General features: G+C 42.8%; 1 protein-coding gene across 1 annotated transcript in view; it reads right to left on the bottom strand.

The window, feature by feature from the left end:
- Positions 1 to 8,124: 8,124 nt before the first annotated feature.
- The window catches only part of LOC130116378 (sodium-dependent phosphate transport protein 2A-like), a 36,695-nt gene continuing 25,744 nt past the window's right edge, over positions 8,125 to 19,075 (bottom strand). Inside the window, exons 11-16 of the mRNA XM_056284294.1 lie at positions 18,247 to 18,363; positions 13,848 to 13,972; positions 11,418 to 11,530; positions 10,086 to 10,369; positions 8,660 to 8,914; positions 8,125 to 8,174 (exon numbers count right to left, since the gene is read on the bottom strand). Coding sequence (XP_056140269.1) covers positions 8,125 to 8,174; positions 8,660 to 8,914; positions 10,086 to 10,369; positions 11,418 to 11,530; positions 13,848 to 13,972; positions 18,247 to 18,363 — 944 coding nt within the window. The remainder of the gene's footprint in view (positions 8,175 to 8,659; positions 8,915 to 10,085; positions 10,370 to 11,417; positions 11,531 to 13,847; positions 13,973 to 18,246; positions 18,364 to 19,075) is intronic.

A 19,075-nucleotide genomic window follows, 5' to 3' on the forward strand; every position in this document is an offset into this window, starting at 1 on the left:
AGTTTGGCATCAGCAAGCTAAAGTGTGTATCCTATCTTCCCCTAGGTTCCAAGAATACCGTGCCTCCACTGCTTCAGATGTGATGCCAGCTGCTCCAGGTCAGAAGACTATCACATCATTTTTAAATGATGGACAGCAAAGGATGTACGACCTCAAACATCCACGTCAGAAGGCAATAAGTGATGCCCTTGTAAAAGATCGAATCATTAAGTGCTGCTTGCCACTCTCCATCGTTGACAACGAGGACTTCAAGCACTTCCTGCATGTCCTGGACCCTCAGTACCGGCCCATAGCAAGATCCACAATTTCCTCTGTGACCATTCCAGGAATGGTGGAAGTCAAGAAAGAACAGATAAAGAACCAGCTGGCAGAAGCATCGAGTGTTGCTGTTACCACAGACATTTGGAGTGATCGAAAGATGCAGTCATTCCTTGGAGTGACAGCACACACAGTGGCAATGGATAAAAAAAACAGGAACTCAGCCTTCAGTCATATCTTCTTTCCTGCAAAAGAGTGCATGGGAAACACTCAGGAGAGAAGATTGCAATGATGTTTGAATGCTGTGCTGAAGAATACCTGATTAAGGAATAGATCAACTTTGTCATAACTGACAATGCATCCAACATGAGAAAAGCTTTCCAGGCCAGCTTTCCCCTAGAGGATCCTTGTGATGCTGAAGCTCATGATCCCAGCACATTTGAGGACGATGATGAAATATGGCAAGACCTGATGCCAGAAGATCAACAGACAGTCAATGACACTTTGGCTGAGAACTGTAAGATGCAGAGACTATCATGCTTCACACATTCACTGCAGTTGGTCATAAAAGATGGTCTGAAAGACACCAGTGGGCTGTCAAGCACCCTAGCAAAGCTATCCCGTGCAGCCAACCTCCTCCACAGTGGCACCTCGTTTAAAGACTGCTTTGAAGCGTGTTCTGGTGATGCAACAATTCCAACAGCGAATGCCACACGATGGAATTCCACTCTGAAGCAGGTGAAGGCTTATGTGCATTTAGACATGCAAAAGCTGTCCAGTGTGTTGGAATCAGTGGGGCACAAAAGCCTTATCTTATCCCCGCGAGAGTATGCTCAGCTTAAAGAACTGATCGAAGTTCTTGATCCGTTCTTAGAGGCAACCAACCTAACTCAGGGTGAGACTACTGTCACCGTCAGTGTGATTGTGCGCTGTGTCCTCACTCTGAGCTGTTACCTGCAGGAAATAAGAGGAAAAGCCAGATACTGTGGGCCTCTGGTGAGATCTGGAGAGCTCCTTGAAAACAAGGTTTGCAGAGGTTTTCAGTGCAGTCAAGATACCAGGATGTGAGCCGGCTGAAGGAAGAGGCCCCACCAAATTTCCTTTCACCAATGCCTACTTCATAGCATCTGTGTTGGACCCAGCATTTGGCTTCCAGCGGCTAGAACATGATGTGCAGCTGGACAGTGACGTCAAAGATGTGCTGAAGACTGAGATCAAAGGTGAGAAATGTTTTGATTAACGTTAGTTAAGTGATTAACTATTTGATTGTTGTGATGTTTATATCATTGAAGGTGTTACAATAAAGCACATAGGCGTGTCATTTGTCATGTAAGCCTAGTCAATAACATATTTGTAATGAGTCCCCCATGCCCCCTCTCATTTCAGAGTATATAAAGGCAGAGGGTGACAAGCAAGCGGTATCAACAGCAGATGCAGCGGAAGCAACAGGACCAGGGGAAGGTGAACTTTCAGAGTCTCCTCCTGAGAAGCAGTTGAGAATGTTCTCCCACTATAGGAGGACTCCCTCCTCCACCGAGAAGAAGCCGTCTGGCCAGGCTCAGTTGACTGCATACCTCAACTTGATCGCTGAGCAGGACTCTGACTCAGTCCCGTGCCTCAGGTTTTGGCAGCAAAACAAATCCAAATTCCCTACCCTCTATCAGATTGCCACACAGGTATTCTCTATCCCTACCTCCAGTGCGCCCATTGAAAGGGTATTTAGTCATGGAGGCATTTTGATGAGGCCTCACCGTGCAAGGTTGAGTATTTCCATGCTGTCAGATCTTATGTTTTTGAAATGCAACGTGTATGCTTAAAACTAGTGCCACCAGCCTTTTGTTCCTAACTATTCCTGAGAGACAATGTCTTTTGACTAGTTTTTATGAATGTATTGTATGCTGTGGAACTTACTTCTGTATACTGTTTCCACCATTTGCTAATAGCATACTATTCACAGCTATCAAATGTGTTTTGAAGCACATCCAGTGTTCAGAATGTCAAAGAAATTCAGACTGTTCTAAAAATGTGTGTGTGCGCGCATGCTTGCGCGTGCATGTGTGCGAGTGTGTGGGTGTGCATTTGTTTGGCTATCGTGTCACAAAGTAAATAAACTCCCTTTGAAATGGTGACAGCTGTGTCATTTTTGTTTAATGTAGACCTTTTTTATTTGTATGTCAGATCTTTGACTGTGCCCGAGTGGATCACTGGAGCCATCTTGGAACTCGACTCAGACTCAACCTTGATGACTCGGACTCGGACTAGGGTAATAGGGACTTGACTCGGACTCAGGTAATGGGGACTCGACTCGGACTCGACTCGACTTTTCTTTGGTGACTCGGACTTGGACTTGGACTCGAACACTGGGGACTCGAGACTCGACTCGGACTCGAGGTTTAGTGACTCGACTACAACACTGGTATGAGCATACTAAGCTGAAATTGCTAGGATTTTACTTGTGCTCAAAACACCAAGTGTCAGACCATGCACACTATATGAGAATGCACATGGTGAAGATGCTTGGGTATCAACCACACATGGACTTTCTTCAGATTCTGCTCGTGATGTGGGAGAACAGATTTGTATCATTATAAACAAGGATATGGGTAGTATTTGAGGTAATCTGAAGGATAAATGTATTCTGTTATTAAGAATTTGAATTCTGACCAACTTGAGCCCCCCTATTCTTATCTCATTGTACCCCTGCAATTAACATCTCGCTAAAATACGCACACTAACCTGCCCTTTTCTCAAACCGTCAAAATAAATTATTACTGTAAAAGGCTAATTGATGTTTAACACAATCAAGGTACTCCAAGAAGTCAAAGTGAATAATTGGAAGAGTTGAAACCATTTCCACTCCACTCACATGTTGTGATCCTCCTCTGTACCTTCCCTCCTATACCTGCTTCTCCTAGTACCAACATTGTACATCCTAGCACTTGCTTAGCAACAGCCACGCTGGTACTGGCACTGACAGCAATGACATACCTTCTTCAGACAATGCACTATGTAGTTTGATGGTGTAAATGTAAAACATTTAAGTTTTGTTTTAATTTTATGTAGACTCTGCACCTACAACTGACATTTGACGTGATAGAATCCCTGATGCCAAGCACCTCACATCAGTCCCTTAGTAACAACAGCCAACCTGCACTTGAAACCATGCTTGATGAAACGGCTGGTGATGACGATGACACAATTGAGTGGAATCCAGAGCTCATCATGGAAGAGCTTGGTGGATCAGATGAGGATTTGGAAATTGTGATTGCAGGGGATTCAAACTTTGAGAATGGCACACAGGTAATATTGAAACTATGATTCAAACCTTCTCAGTAGGGAGTCACAAATTGATATACTTGGTACTGATATCTTCATATTACATATTGGTTAAATACAAGGCTAAAATTCATTAACAAGAACGCTGTTTAAAAAGGCTTTTGACACATAAAACTTTCTGCATATTGTATGTATGTATCTGTGTTGTACTGCACCACAGCCACAGACATTGCTCTGGTAGGGCAATAATATACTTACCTGCGTTGACTGAACAAATTTACTTGTACCGGACGTTTTGTTTTCCCGATCATTGCAATCATGTCATAACGGAGCCGCAGGGTTGTGTAAACTTAATTCACATCAGCCACAGTGTACACATAGTGTATGTGAAGTATATTTCAGCTTTTCTGAGGAGAACAGACGCCAAACGAGGGAATATCTTTTGGAAGAATGGTGTTCATCCCTCCAGTAGTGTTCAGAGACTTGTAAAATCTATGACAAGGAGCACTGAAGCTGTTCTGGAGGCTCATGGTGGACCAACACCTTACTAAGACACTGTTGGTTTTTCCTTTAATTTGTCACCCGTCTGTAACTAAACGAGCTGGCCAGCAAACATCGTCATATCCTCACATAAAAAAAGTCCGATGAGTAACCTTAATATTATTAACAGGCTGACTGTAGCTGTTCACAGTAAAATAAATGTCCAGCAAATGTCCATCACCAAAGAAATTGGCCCCAAATGTAGAGGGAGGCGGTGAGTTAGACACAGTTACTACAAGACAACATCATTTCATATAAAAACCCAAAGATATATTTTTTCATGTCTCTTCCAAATAGTAAAGTTTAAGTGATAATTTAATTTTGTGTGTGTGGGGGGCATTTATTCTAACTTTCATCAGTGCTTGAAGTGGGCTGGTACTCACCGCTAAGCCACACAGGTGTTATGCTGAAAATGGTGTCCTATCATATTCAATTACTTTTCAGCAATTTGCTCTTGTGTCTACATCTGTAGAAATCATGATATACCAAGCAATACACACCTACAGTTTATTAAGCAATTAATTATTTTTTTATGGGGGGGGTCACTTATGGCTCCTTTGTCAGTCGTTCACAGCGGTCAATGTTTTCAACCAATAAAAATCCAATTTCCCATATCATTAATAATTTTCTAAATGCAGAATTTGTATGCATAAGTAAAAACTCCAGGTTTTTCTTCTTGTCGACTTTTTCTGATTTAATCTGCAAGTACATTTGCAATATGCAAGCAAATGGATAAAAAAAGCAAAATGCAATAACATTTAAAATGAAAGAGATGTTGCATTACAGCAGTGCACAAATACAGCCACACAAAAGGACCGACACAGTTGATCAAATCGCTCTGACAGCCCTTGACCTGTTTATGGGCAGACTATCTTAAGCAAAGAAGAGTAAACACCATACCAAAATACAACCTGAACAATGATCACCACCTATGTGGTATAACTGTTTAAAGCCAAAGCCATTTCCTTTGTCTGCTCTGCGAGGGAGACAGACAGAAAATTTAAAAAAAGAAAGTAACATGAGAGAGAGAGATATAGATATGTTTTGTCGTTGTTAAAGAAACTGGTGGGAAAGTTGACAACATACAGACATACAGTCTCTCATTTTACCTTTCAGTAATGTCACCTATATAAATTCATTGCTAATATTTACAAGTAATAAATGCAAAATTTTGCAAAATTCCGAAGTAGAAGCGATGATGTGGTATGAGATATAAAAATATACTGCCTCAGCTATTTTTCCAACAAGCAATTAAGGAAAACACTTCAGTCCAGTGCTCTTACAGAGGATGCAGAAATAGCCATGTGACTGATATTTCTTTTATAGGTGCTGCTGAAAACATAGGCAGTAGCTATTTTTCTTGCTCTGAATTCAGAAGGAAAAAAAAGTCTGTTATCTGAAATGCGTTTCGTCACATTTCAGGTCCCATTTATTACTCTTGTGCGCCCCTTAGTGAGAGGCAGCTCATGTTGTTTTTATGCGTGCTCAATAATCCAGGTAAGGAAATCACAGAAAGTTGAATCAGTTCATCTGGACACAACGTTTATTGACAGAAACGTTTCATCTAAGTGATCTCTTCAGTCTCTACTGACTGCAGGTATCCTCACCCTTATAAACAATACAGTGGCATAACAACCAAAACCAACGACCAGTTTCAAATGCAAAATTGCTGTGAGCATTAACTAGAGTTACAAGGGCCATGTATACTATTCACAGACAATTGGGGAACAGTTGCGATCACAGCATTGTATGATGGTGACAGATGTACTCTTAGCCCCCCCCCTCCCCTGGTTTAGGGATGGTTGTTCCCTCTTCACGTAGATGGCCTCTTTGACAGTTCTGCATTTATACTGTTTTTTTTATACTTTTATTATTATTATGGGCAGCACCATGACACAGTGGTTAGCATGGTCGCCTTACAGCAAGAAGGTCCTGGGTTCAAGCACCGGGGTAGCCCAACCTTGGGGGTCATCCCAGGTCGTCCTCTGTGTGGAGTTTGCATGTTCTCCCCGTGTCTGTGTGGGTTTCCTCCGGGTGCTCCGGTTTCCTCCCACAGTCCAAAGACATGTAGGTCAGGTGAATCGGCCGTACTAAATTGTTCCTAGGTGTGAATGTGTGTGTGTGTGTGTGTGTGTGTGCGTGTGTGCGTGTGTGCGTGTGTGCGTGCGTGCGTGTGTGCGTGCGTGCGTGCGTGCGTGCGTGCGTGCGTGCGTGCGTGCGTGCGTGCATGTGCCCTGTGATGGCCTGGCAGCCTGTCCAGGGTGTCTCCCTGCCTGCCGCCCAATGACTGCTGGGATAGGCTCCAGCATCCCCACGATCCTGAGAGCAGGATAAGCGATTTGGATAATGGATGGATTGTTATCATTATTAATATTTTTATTTTTTTATACTGTTGTATTTGTGCTGTTTATAAGGTTGAGGATACTTGCACTCAGTTGAGAATGAAGAGGTCACTTGGTTGAGTGATGAAACATTTCTCCCACGAAACGTGTCCAGATGAACTGATTCAACTTTTTGTGATTGCTTGTTAAGAGGCCACACCATAACGCCTCAGCTGTTTTGTAGTGCACACATCACATTATGTTTTATTTTTATATAAAACAGATAAGCCAATATATTAATTTTTTTAGGCCTTGGGCAAAAAGCAGAGACACAGCCTAGACAAGTTGTTAGCTCATCACAGGGTCCACATTCAGTCATTTATATCTGCTAATACCAGTGAGCGTGATGGAGTCTCAGCCTGACAGTGGGAGTTCTCTGGAGCAGCCTGGAGAAACTAAAAAAAACACATGGAGGACACCCATCCATCCATTATCCAAACCGCTTATCCAGCTCTCAGGTCGCGGGGATGCTGGAGCCTATCCAAGGTCTTAAATCAAACCCAGTACCCTATTGCTACGAGGAAGTGTTACTGGTACTTGTAGCTAAGCCATGTTGCCACCGGGTACAGGCAGGGCCACCCATAAGGGGGGGGGGGGTTCTGGGACCCAGCTGCTGGGTTGGGGCGGGGGGGGCATGGACACCAGTAATTATAATTTTCATCCTAAATATAAGTAATGATAATGGCAATACTAGCCGTTGAGTGTGAACTGGCCAAACAGATAGACTTTAAAGACATTGTAAAGGACTTTGCATCCAGTAAGACAAGGAAAGATGGCTGTATAAGAGCCAAAGATGGTGCCATAAGGTAAGAAATTGCACTTTCTACAAAGAAATGTGTGGTGTAAGTATAGCAGATCTTTGTTGACCTTGGTATGGTTAAGTGTGTCAAAGAGTTCTATTATAGTGTGTGTGTGCGTGCGCATCTATGCCTATGTAGCTCCTGTTACTGAGTAAGTCGCTCTCGGTTTACATGTATATGCTTTCAGTAGGAGAGAGAGAGAGCACATGCATGCGTTGATGTGAGTAAAGCAGTTTTGGGGGGCATCACTAGATCTTTTCAGGGGCTCAGCCATTTCTGTGGGTGGGCCTGGCTACAGGTGTACTGAAAAGATCAGCTCAAAAGTCAAAGTCAGCATTTTTGAAGCAGTCTTTCAAAGATCCAATTTGACTGCTAGGGAGTGGCCAGTAATATGAAATAGTGACCTAACAAAAAAAAAAGTTTGACAAAAAGAGAGACCTGCTATGTGGTTTACTGACAAAGCTGAGCACCCTTTGGCCATTTTTTGAAATGTGACTATCTGAGATAAAAGAATTAAATTTAAGTATTGTATGACCAGAGTGAAACTGGTATCAAACCAAAAGAGACTACCTTACACCAGCAGATAGCGCCAAAGCAAATATTAAAGGTGTTATCAGTAGAAAATGCAAAAAAAAGAAAAAAGAAAAGAAAAGACCATCATGTATTGGAGAGGATGGAAACAGTTGTGGATCGATAACAACTGCAAAACGACAACTTTGCCAGGTGTTGAGATTTCTAACATTCAAAAGCTGCATTCTGGCCCAGAATCTTTATTTTGGTAAACAAACCAATAGAGGGCTCTCCACCATTTTGAATTCAATGTCCATTAATAAAACTATGGTCTTCACAAATTCATTTCACTGCACATTTCAACTTTCCAATATGGAGGAACCAGCACTGTGACCCATCTCAAAAGAGTCTGGGTAAAACAGACAAACAGCGTTGTCACAAGCCATATGTGATCTACTTTAAAATGTTTTGGAGTATGATTAGTTATAAATATTGTAGTGTTGTACAATGTGATTATTTTTCACTTGACATTCTGACTTATATCTGAGTTACACATGCTGCAAAATTGGGAAATGTTATTAGCATTTTCCTGGTTGCTTATGGGACAGTTGCTGAAATATACAGTTACCGACATTGGGGAAATTCCTCCAGGCCGCTGATGGTGGTCACTAGAAACATTTTAATGAAAATACCTGTACAGAAAAGAAATTCCTCAACGAATCAGTTTGTGATACACCACTGATGACGAAATTCTTTAGGTTAACACTTTTACTCTAGTTTCATAGGGAAAGCAGCGCTTGTCCTACTGATATGAAGGACCCCCCCCATATATCTGACATTGTAAAGGAGACTAAAAACATGTGCTCCTAATGTTATGTTGAGCACTCAAGTTACTAGAGTTAGTGTTGTTTTCTGTGATGCATGGTGCAGCAAATTTAGCAATGTGGTTTTCCGGACAAGCAGAGGCTGCCATGTTGTTTGGGTCCTTTTCCTCAATTAAACTCAGGGCAGTCATGTTGTCTGGACAGCACTTATCTATGTCCTCTTCACCACCAATTTGCCTCCTCTCCGCTCCGCCCTCTGCCCCAGGCGCTGAAGTAATGTCTGCTTGTGTTGTTATCAGCCCAGCAGTAGCCTCTTCAGTCCTAGCTATAGAACAGAAACCAAAGAAGGGGTCAGGCTAAAGGAAACAGGCACCAAAGAAAGGACCTAGAAGGGTTACAAGCCAAAATGCAGAGACCAAGGCAGGGTCAATAAGCAGCAAAACACTAGGAGTGAGGAAAAAAATTATAGTTTGAGAATGAGTTCATCTAAAATATATGCCGTTGCAGGGCATTAAAGATTTAGCATTTTAAAAAAAAATTATAATTATAACCCTAACTGGTGAGAAAATTGGCAAAATATATGCATTTTTCAGTTCTCCCGCCACTATTCTCTTAGCATCCCCTTCATATTCTATCATTTGGTATTGCCCATGCAGTTTCATTTGAGGTAATAATAATAATAATAATATTAATAAATCAATCTTATAAAGCGCCTTTCTAACACTCAAAGTCGCTTTACAATAAATGGGGTGAAACAAAACAACAGATAAACATTACACAAACATACAGGGGTGGATGGGAAGGGGGGTACGAGAGGGAGAAGCGGCAGCCCCATACGATGCCAGAGTACTCTGACTTAAACACATACAAAAGGGCAAGAAAAACAAAAAACAACACCACTGTGAATTCTCCCCTTTGGACTGTAGCGCCTCTGATGCCAGAAATATTTTTTTCTCCCTTTTGGCCTTCTAGCCATACTAAACTGGCGTTTTCAGCCATTGAAAACATGTCTTTTTGAAAATATTCTACAAAGGGGATAAATTTGAAAACGCCGGTCTAACACTGTAGTGTGGATGGCAAAAACAGAGCCTTTCGAAAAAATGCTGACATATGATTGTCATGTGATCAGCATAAAGCTGCCAGCTCGTGTCCTGTGCAAAGGCTTTGAGAAAGACTTTCTATTGTTTTAGCGTTTCAATCTGGATGGCAACCTTTACCAAAATGACCTGAAAACGCTAGCATGGGCAGAGTACTTTCGACCCACTTTCATCATGAAAACGGCCTTTCCAAAATTTTCTGGATGAATATGGCTGTAGCCTGAGGCTCCATCCTCACAGCTTTGAATTAAACTTGGCGATTTGAAAACCAGGAGGTGAAGTACTGTCGGGGTACAGGCAGAAAAGATAAAAAGAAGATAGGATTTATGTGGATGTGAGTCTTTTGACATCTCATAAATGTCCCCCTTTATGTTGAAATACCTCATTTACACTGATTACCTTTTCCCCAACAGCACCTCAGTGTTGCTTTGGTAATGAGATCATCAAGGGGTTGCAGTGAGGTCATCCAGAAGGGAAGGAAGTCCCAGCGCCGCAGTCTCACTGGCAGGTAGTTAGGCCTCCACGCCTGGAGCGTGTTGACCATAATGAGAAAGACGATAACCAACACAACTGGTATACTGACCCCTGTCAGCACCCTCCAGCCGGCCATGGAGAGGCCAAACACAAGGGATGGGAGGAGAAGGAAGCAAAGTAGGAGGTAGAGCACCGCGAACCAGCGGTACCTGTGTAGATGGATGGGTGTGTTATTTTAGTTTACCATTTTGTCGATAATAGGGTTTACCCTCAAACATGTCATTACAATTAAACATTTATTTTGAATTCTGTGGTATTCATTGAGTAGTTTGTTGTACTTTGGGAAATTCTTTTCATCATCAAATAAATAACAGAAGACTGCAATACCACCAATAGAAGCAACAAAAAAAGCAGTACCACTAATAAGCAATAACAACAACAACAACAACAATGATAACAACAGCAGAAGCAAAAACATCAACCTGTTTTTGTTGTATAGTAATAATAATAATCGCCTGCCCTTCTCCATTCAGACCTCATTGATCGTCATGCAGTTTTGCAGTTTTGTTATACAGCAATCTGTTTTTTTGGGGGGATTTTCCCCCTTTTTCTCCCCAATTGTACCTGGCCAATTACCCCACTCTTCCGAGCTGTCCCAGTCGCTGCTCCACCCACTCTGTTAATCCCGGGAGGGCTGCAGACCACCACATAACATCTCCGATACATGTGGAGTCACCAGCCGCTTCTCTTGTTCTGACAGTGAGGAGTTTCGCCAAGGGGGCGTAGCACGTGGGAGGATCATGCTATCCCCCCTCCACCCTCCACCCTGAACAGGCACCCCGACCGACCAGAGGAGCTACTAGTGCATCGACCAGGACACACACCCACATCCAGCTTCCCACCCGCAGACACGGCCAATTGTGTCTGTAGGGATGCCCGACCAAGCCGGAGGTAACATGGGATTCGAACCGGCGATCCCTGTGTTGTTAGGCAATGGAATAGACCACCACGCCACCCAGACGCCCCATTGTACAGCAGTCTTAATGGACATGTTAACTACCATATATAGTTAATGTGTTTTGAAAAGAACATATAAATGTGACTTGCTGATAATGTTTATTTTTGTTATAAGCAACTTTTGGTTTCCCTTTGAAACCATACAGCACGATTATGTCACATCATTCTTTGGTGACTCTTCTGAATCATTTGAACTGAAAAAAAAGGTTGTGAATTACAAAGAAAAGTAGAGTTAAAAACCTGGCAGTGCATCTGCCGAGGGCACAGGCCATATGGATGGGCACGCGGAGCACTGGGACAGGATACCACAGCAGGATGCCAAGCACGTTGAACAAAAAATGACACAGGGCAACCTGGCAAAAGAGACAGGAGAGAAGAACACAGGAGAGACAAGACAAATAGGTAAAGGAGAGATTAATAACACAATTTAAATATGCATTCAAATATGTTTGTATGCATACATATTTGTACTCTGTGTGTGTGTGTGTGTGTGTGTGTGTGTGTATGTGTGTCTATGTTGAGGAATATCTAATATCTTGAGCACACATTAATAAATCAGTTTGGTTAGAAGTTACTTAGCACGGTTGTATGGAACCAGTTGACATACCACTTTTAAGTAAATCCAACATTTAGTTTTTTTAATGGTTTTTCGTGGGTTATTTTTTGAAGGTGCATTGATGAATGTTATCAGCGCATAAGTCCCACAAGTTGGGTGTGAGATGGAAGAGAAAGAAGAATTCTGGAGTGAGTTGGATGACATGGTGGAGAGGGTACCCAAGAAGGAGAGAGTGGTGATTGGAGCGGACTTCAATGTTGGTGAAGGGAACAGAGGTGATGAGGACGTGATGGGTAGGTATGGTGTCGAGAGAAATGTGGAAGGACAGATGGTGGTGGATTTTGCAAAAAAAAGATGGAAATGGCTGTGGTGAATACGTATTTCAAGAAGAGGGAGGAACACAGGGTGACGTACAAGAGTGGAGGCAAGTGCACACAGGTGGACTATATTTTATGTAGAAGGCGCGATCTAAAAGGGATTGGAGACTGCAAGGTGGTGACAGGGGAGAACATAGCTAGGCAGTACTGGAGTACTTTGAGGGCCTGATGAATGAAGAAAATGAGAGAGAGAGAAGGTTGGATGATGTGGGGATAGTTAATCAGGAAGTGAGGTGGATTAGCAAGGAGGAAGTTAGGGCAACTATGAAGAGGATGAAGAGTAGAAAGGCAGTTGGTCTAGATGACATACCTGTGGAGGCATAGAGATGTTTAGGAGAGATGGCAGTGAAGTTTTTAACTAGGTTATTTAACACAATCTTGAAAAGTGAGAGGATGCCTGAGGAGTGGAGAAGAAGTATACTTGTACCAATTTTCAAGAATAAGGGTGATGTGCAGAACTGTAGCAACTACAGAGGTATAAATTTGATCAGCCACAGCATGAAGATATGGGAAAGAGTAATAGAAGCTAGGTTAAGAGGAGAGGTGATGATTAGCGAGCAGCAGTATGGTTTCATGCCACGAAAGAGCACTACAGATGTGATGATGTTTGCTTTAAGAATGTTGATTGAGAAGTATAGAGAAGGCCAGAAGGAGTTACATTGCCATTGTGGATTTAGAGAAAGCAAATGACAGGGTAGTGAGAGAGGAGGTGTGGTATTGTATGAGGAAGTCGGGAATTGAAGTGTGACAGTGGTGAGGTGTGCGGTTGGAATGACAGATGGGTTCAAGGTGGAGGTGGGATTACATCAAGGATCGGCTCTGAGCCCTTTTTTATTTGCAATGGTGATGGACAAGTTGACAGATGAGATCAGGCAGGAGTCTTCGTGGACTATGATGTTTGCGGATGACATTGTGATCTGTAGCGAGAGTAGGGTGCAGGTTGAGGAGAGCCTGGAAAGGTGGAGGTATGTACTGGAGAGAAGAGGAATGAAAGTCAGTAGGAGCAAGATGGAATACATATGCATGAATGAGAGGGAGGACAGTGGAATGGTGAGGATGCAAGGAGTAGAGGTGATGAAGGTGTATGAGTTTAAATACTTGGGATCAACTATCCAAAGTAACGAGGAGTGCAGAAGAGAGGTGAAGAAGAGAGTGCAGGCAGGGTGGAGTGGGTGGAGAAGAGTATCAGGAGTGATTTGTGACAGAAGGATACCAGCATGAGTTAAAAGGAAGGTTTACAATATTGTTGTGAGACCAGCTATGTTATATAGTTTGGAGACGGTGGCACTGACGAAAAGACAGGAGGCAGCGCTGGAGGTGGCAGAATTGAAGATGCTAAGATTTTCATTGGGAATGACAAAGATGGACAGGATTAGGAACGATTATATTAGAGGGACAGCTCAGGTTGGACGGTTTGAAGACAAAGCAAAAGAGGCAAGATTGAGATGACTTGGACATGTGTGGAGGAGAGACGCTGGGTATATTAGGAGAAGGATGCTGAATATGGAGCTGCCAGGAAAGAGGAAAAGAGGAAGGCCAAAGAGGAGGTTTATGGATGTGGTGAGAGAGGACATGCAGGTGGCTTGTTTGACATAGGAAGATGCAGAGGACAGGAAGAAATGGAAATAGATGATCCGCTGTGGTGACCCCTAACAGGAGCCGAAAGTAGTAGTAGTAGTAGTAGTAGTTTTTTTTATTGGTTTTTCTGCATGTAAATGTGAGTGTGTATGTGTGTACCTGTACAGCAAGCACCAGTTTATCCCCCGGACTTGCCAGGGCTGCCAGTATAGCGGTGGTGGTGGTTCCCAGGTTGGAGCCCAGGGTAAGCGGATAAGCCCTCTGTATGCTGATCACACCCATACCTAAGGGGTTGTAATACTATAAAAAACAAGTTCGTGCAATTGAGCCGTGGGTTTCCACAAAAGAATATTTTAAAGAGGCTATTTGCATAATTTTCTAATGTGCAATTTCTGGTTCCTTGAAACATGAAAACAAGTAAATATCAGAGGCGGTTGCTGAATGACTCTGATATACACAAAGAAATTTAACTCATGGCCTCCTACTCCTCAGAGCTATGAGCTAGAGGATGGCACAACACAACACAGGAGAGCTAACACATTAGGCCAGGACTTAGCAGTCTACACCCATCTACAGGCCAGTGGCCACTCATTCAAGGATGAGGATGTGCACATCCTTGATAGGGAGGAACGCTGGTTTGAACGGGGAGTCAAAGAGGCCATCTATGTGAAGAAGGAACGACCATCCCTGAACTGGGGGGGGGGGGCTAAGAGTATATCTGTCACCATCTTACAATGCTGTGATTGCAAACATTCCCAAATCCTCTGTGAATAGTACACTTGGCCATTGAAACTGTAGTTATTGGTCATGCCCATATTTGCATATGAAACTGATTGTTGGTTTGGGTCGTTATGCATCTGTATTATTTATAACGGCGGGGATACCTGCAGTCAGTTGAGACTGAAGGAGTCACATGTATCTGACAATAAACATTATATCCATATGAACTGATTCAACCTTCCGTGATTTTCTTACCTGGATTATTGAGCATGCATAAAGACATGTCGCCTGAGTTGTTTTTGTTGCTGTTTGACATCCCACCCCCAAAACACTTTGTATCTACCCACTTGCCTATCAGCAAAGTGTCCTGTTAGATTCATGTCTGTCGTCCATGTCGTAAGATTTTAAGAGTACAGTATAAAAAATGAACAACAGACAAGTTACGAAAGAGCTGAATGTTTCACCATTTGTCCAAATGGCTTCTCCAGTTTTGGTGTGAAGTGTTTATCCATCGCTGTAAATACTGGCATTCACAACCCTCAAAACAAAGAAATCCATTCATCTCCATTAAATGGTATTATATGATCTTATATGTGCATGGATGTCAGGGTCTAAGATCAGTTTGTTTTCCTTTTAGATAAAGAGGATAACATTTGTAGTTCGTCTTCCTTTTTTCTGTTTTTCTTTAAAGTTGTTTGATAGCACTGGAAAAATGAAATGGAAAAATGACAACCCTATAAAAAAGGGGATATTTCCATAATTGTCCTGTTAGCATATCACTTCCTCAACAAGCATGTCCAGATATGCAGTATTGTGTGTTTTCATTCTGTTAATGTTGCACAAAGGCATTCAGCAGAGCCGTGAAGCATGACTATGGAGAAAGAGAGGTGGTAACTTATAAACCCCCGAAGAGAATATAGCAAAGCAGTAAGAGAAAAGGAGGGAAGTAAACCGTCTCGACATATTTAGACACTCAAAATTGTGCAGATATTTTGTGAAAGAAGAGAAGAATAAAAAAGGAGATGAGAGCAATAGAGAGAAAGAGAAGAGGATTAGTTAAGGAGAGAAATGATGGGAAAGAGAAGAGTTCAAAGTTCAGTCAATGTTGTTGCCCTGTTCCTTCAGGAAATTGAGAAGTGCAGTGAAAGGCTTTTGACAATAGGGTGGAATATTGAAAATATTCAAATGATTTCAAACGGTGAGAAAGAACAGGGCACAAACGCCACCCTGCATCATACAGTCACTTAACTGGCATGTTTGACTGTGATAGAGTTTGTTATCAGAATCAGAAATACTTTTATTCGTCCCCGAGGGGAAATTGGGTCCTATTAAAGACACTCATGCTCTAGTAAAGAAAAACTAAAAAGATACAAGATAACAAGATATAGAAATAAATAGAAATAAGAAAGACAGAAATAGAAATAGAAGATAAAATAAGAAATAGAAATAAGAATAAAATATATAAACATATGTGCCCCATGCTCCAGCATATAACACCCTATTGTCATGGTTGTGTGGTCTGGGCCATCAAGGCTCACCTGGTCCCCATCCCCTGATTGATGTTTCTGCTAACCTGCGCCCCATTTGCCTAAGTAACCCTGATTGCCCCATGATTGCCCCATTCACCTGATTGCCCCTCCTTTACTCATCTGTCCCCTTTTCCCTGATTGGCTTTTCTGTTCTTGCCCTGCCCTGCTCACCTGCGCCCAATCTCCCTGATTGGCTCATCAACGTTATACACTATATGGACAAAAGTGTTGGGACGCTTCTCTTAATCATTGAATTCAGGTGTTTAATTCAGACCCATTGCCACAGGTGTATAAAATCAAGCAGCAAGCCATGCAGTCTGGATTTACAAACATTTGTGAAAGAATGGGTTGTTCTGAAGAGCCCAGTGGATTCAAGCGTAGTACTGTCCTACTGCCACCTTTGCAATAAGTCAGTTCGTGAAAATTCTTCTCTGCTAGATATTCCACGGTCAACTGTAAGTGGTATTACTGAAAAGTGGAAGCGTTTCGGAACAACAGCAACTCAGCCATGAAGTGGCAGACCACGCGAAGTCACACAGTGGGGTCATTGAGTGCTGAGGTGCATAGTGCATAAAAGTCGCCAACGCTGTGTTGACTCAATAACTGCAGAGTTCCAGACTTCCTCTGGCATTAACATCAGCACAAAAACTGTGTGCCGGGAGCTTCATGGAATGGGTTTCCATGGCCGAGTAGCTGCATGCAAGCCTTACATCACCAAGCACAATGCCAAGCGTTGGGTGGAGCGGTGTAAAGCACCCTGCTGCTGGGTTCTGGAGCAGTGGAAACGTGTTCTGTGGAGTGACGAATCAAACTTCTCTGTCTGGCAGTCTGACAGACGAGTCTGGGTTTGGCGGATGCCAGGAGAACGTTACCTGCCTGACTGAATTGTGCCAACTGTTAAGTTTGGTGGACGATGGATAATGGTATGGGGTTGTTTTTCAGGGGCTAGGCCCCTTAGTTCCAATGAAGGGAAATCTTAATGCTTCAGCATACCAAGACACTTCCGACAATTCTATGTTTCCAACTTTGTGGGAACAGTTTGGGGAGGGCCCTTTTCTGTTCCAGCATGGCTGTGCCCCAGTGTGCAAAGCATTGTCCATTAAGACATGGTTGGGTGAGCTTGGTGTGGAAGAACTTGACTGGCCCACACAGAGCCCTGACATCAACTCCATCGAACACCTTTGGGATGAAGTAGAACGGAGATTGCGAGCCAGGTCTCCTTGTCCAACATCAGTGCCTGACCTCACAAATGCTCTTCTGGATGAATGGACAAAAATTCCCACAGTCACACTCCAAAATCTTGTGGAAAGCCTTCCCAGAAGAGTGGAAGCTTTTATAGCTGCAAAGGGGTGACCAACTCCATATTAATACCTATGGATTTAGAATGGGATTTAAAAGCTCCTGTAGGTGTAATGGCCAGATGTCCAAATATTTTTGTCCATATAGTGTATATTCCCCCTGGATGCCCTGGCACTTTGTCGGATCGCTACAGACACACACGCACACACGCACACACACACACACACACACACACACACACACACACACACGTATATACTTAGCACAAAAAGTAAGGTAATTTGTGTTTGGTAGATTATGTCTTTGTTTTAACAATGCTTCTTGGCAATAAATCTTATACCATTGGAAAGCCTGTTTATTTCCCTTTTAAATGGCGCCACATTTGTAAGGAACATGCATTTGAGGGATGAGCAGCAGAGCTGAGTATGTGGGTTGCGCCCATGAAAAATTTGCCAAATCTGATCTGCCAGTGCCAAACAGCTTATTTTGATGTTACTATTGACTCTTGTTTTGAGCTTCTGGTACCCCAGGTGCTGACAATCAGGCGCCTGATATTAGATTTATTGCCAAGAGGCATTGTTACAACAAAGAAATAATCTATCAAACACAAATTTCCTTACTTTTTGTGCTAAGTTATGTGTTGACTCTTGGTTGCCGGATGGTTCATGCCTTGTCCTGAGTCTTCATTGCTGTCTGTAAGTCTGTTTGATTAAAGCATTGCTATCGCCCAGCCTGTCTCCACTGTCTGCATCTGGGTCCTCTCTTCCTGCTCCTGGTGTGACACCTATTTGTACTGTATTACTGCAGCATGAAACAAACGGCACAAATTATAAATATTTAATTAAATTATATGGAATATATAACTAAATTGTTATATTAAAACAATCTGCCCAGTTGTTGCTTTAAGTCATCAAGGCAACATTCTGGACAGGAAGAAATGTTCAAATGTCTACCTATTCATGCACGTTTGTGTCTGTGCGCGCGCATATGTGTGTATCATGTATTCTTACCAACAAGAGGAGTAATAGCAGAGGTGAAGACTGAACTGCTCTGAACCACAAAGGTCATGGCTGCTCCAACCATTAGAGCCAGATAACCTGTCAGCCAGCTAAACGGAAAGGGGAAATCTATGGAGAAAGGAGAACCAGTATGTATTACCTGTTTAGCGTAATCAAATTAGGTAATCGGTTTGTGTGTGGTAGGGATCGACCGATTATCGGCATAGATATTTGTACTTTTCATATTATCGGCATATTTTTTATCGGCCAGCCGATTAAAAAAAGGTCCGCTGCGCAACATGCGCGCTTCCGACGCAGCCTTCACTCTCCCGAAGCACAGCACGACAGTCGCTCCAACAACACAAACACAGAAGAGAAGCATCGAGGAGTCAGATCACTTCTCTAAGGTAAGAGGAGCATGCCAGATGCCATAAAACCCACTCGGTTGGTAAGAAAAGCATGCCATAACGTTAGTTACAAAACTCACTCCGTAACATTAGTTTCTCCGTCTCTCTCCCCGTCCCACACACACACACCAAAGAGCATAATTTCGGTCCGACATAAACTCGACAACAGGTTGTCAATTCAAACAGGGAACACAATTTCCACAACTGTGCTTGACCTTCAAATGTAAGTATGCTAAAAGAAAAAAGCTAATGCGTGATATTTTAGTTATATACAGTGTTACTGTCAGTGTGGCGCACGAACGCGCTGGAGGAGCGGCGGTCATTAAACGTGGTATCGTACAACATTGTAACGTGTATGGATAAGTAGACACGTTGGCCGCTGGCTGACGGGTCGAGCGGTTAGCGATGTCTCCAGCGGTGCGGGCGATACGGGT

This window comes from Lampris incognitus, chromosome 8 (genome assembly GCF_029633865.1).
Source record: "Lampris incognitus isolate fLamInc1 chromosome 8, fLamInc1.hap2, whole genome shotgun sequence".
NCBI classification, from domain to species: Eukaryota; Metazoa; Chordata; class Actinopteri; order Lampriformes; family Lampridae; genus Lampris; species Lampris incognitus.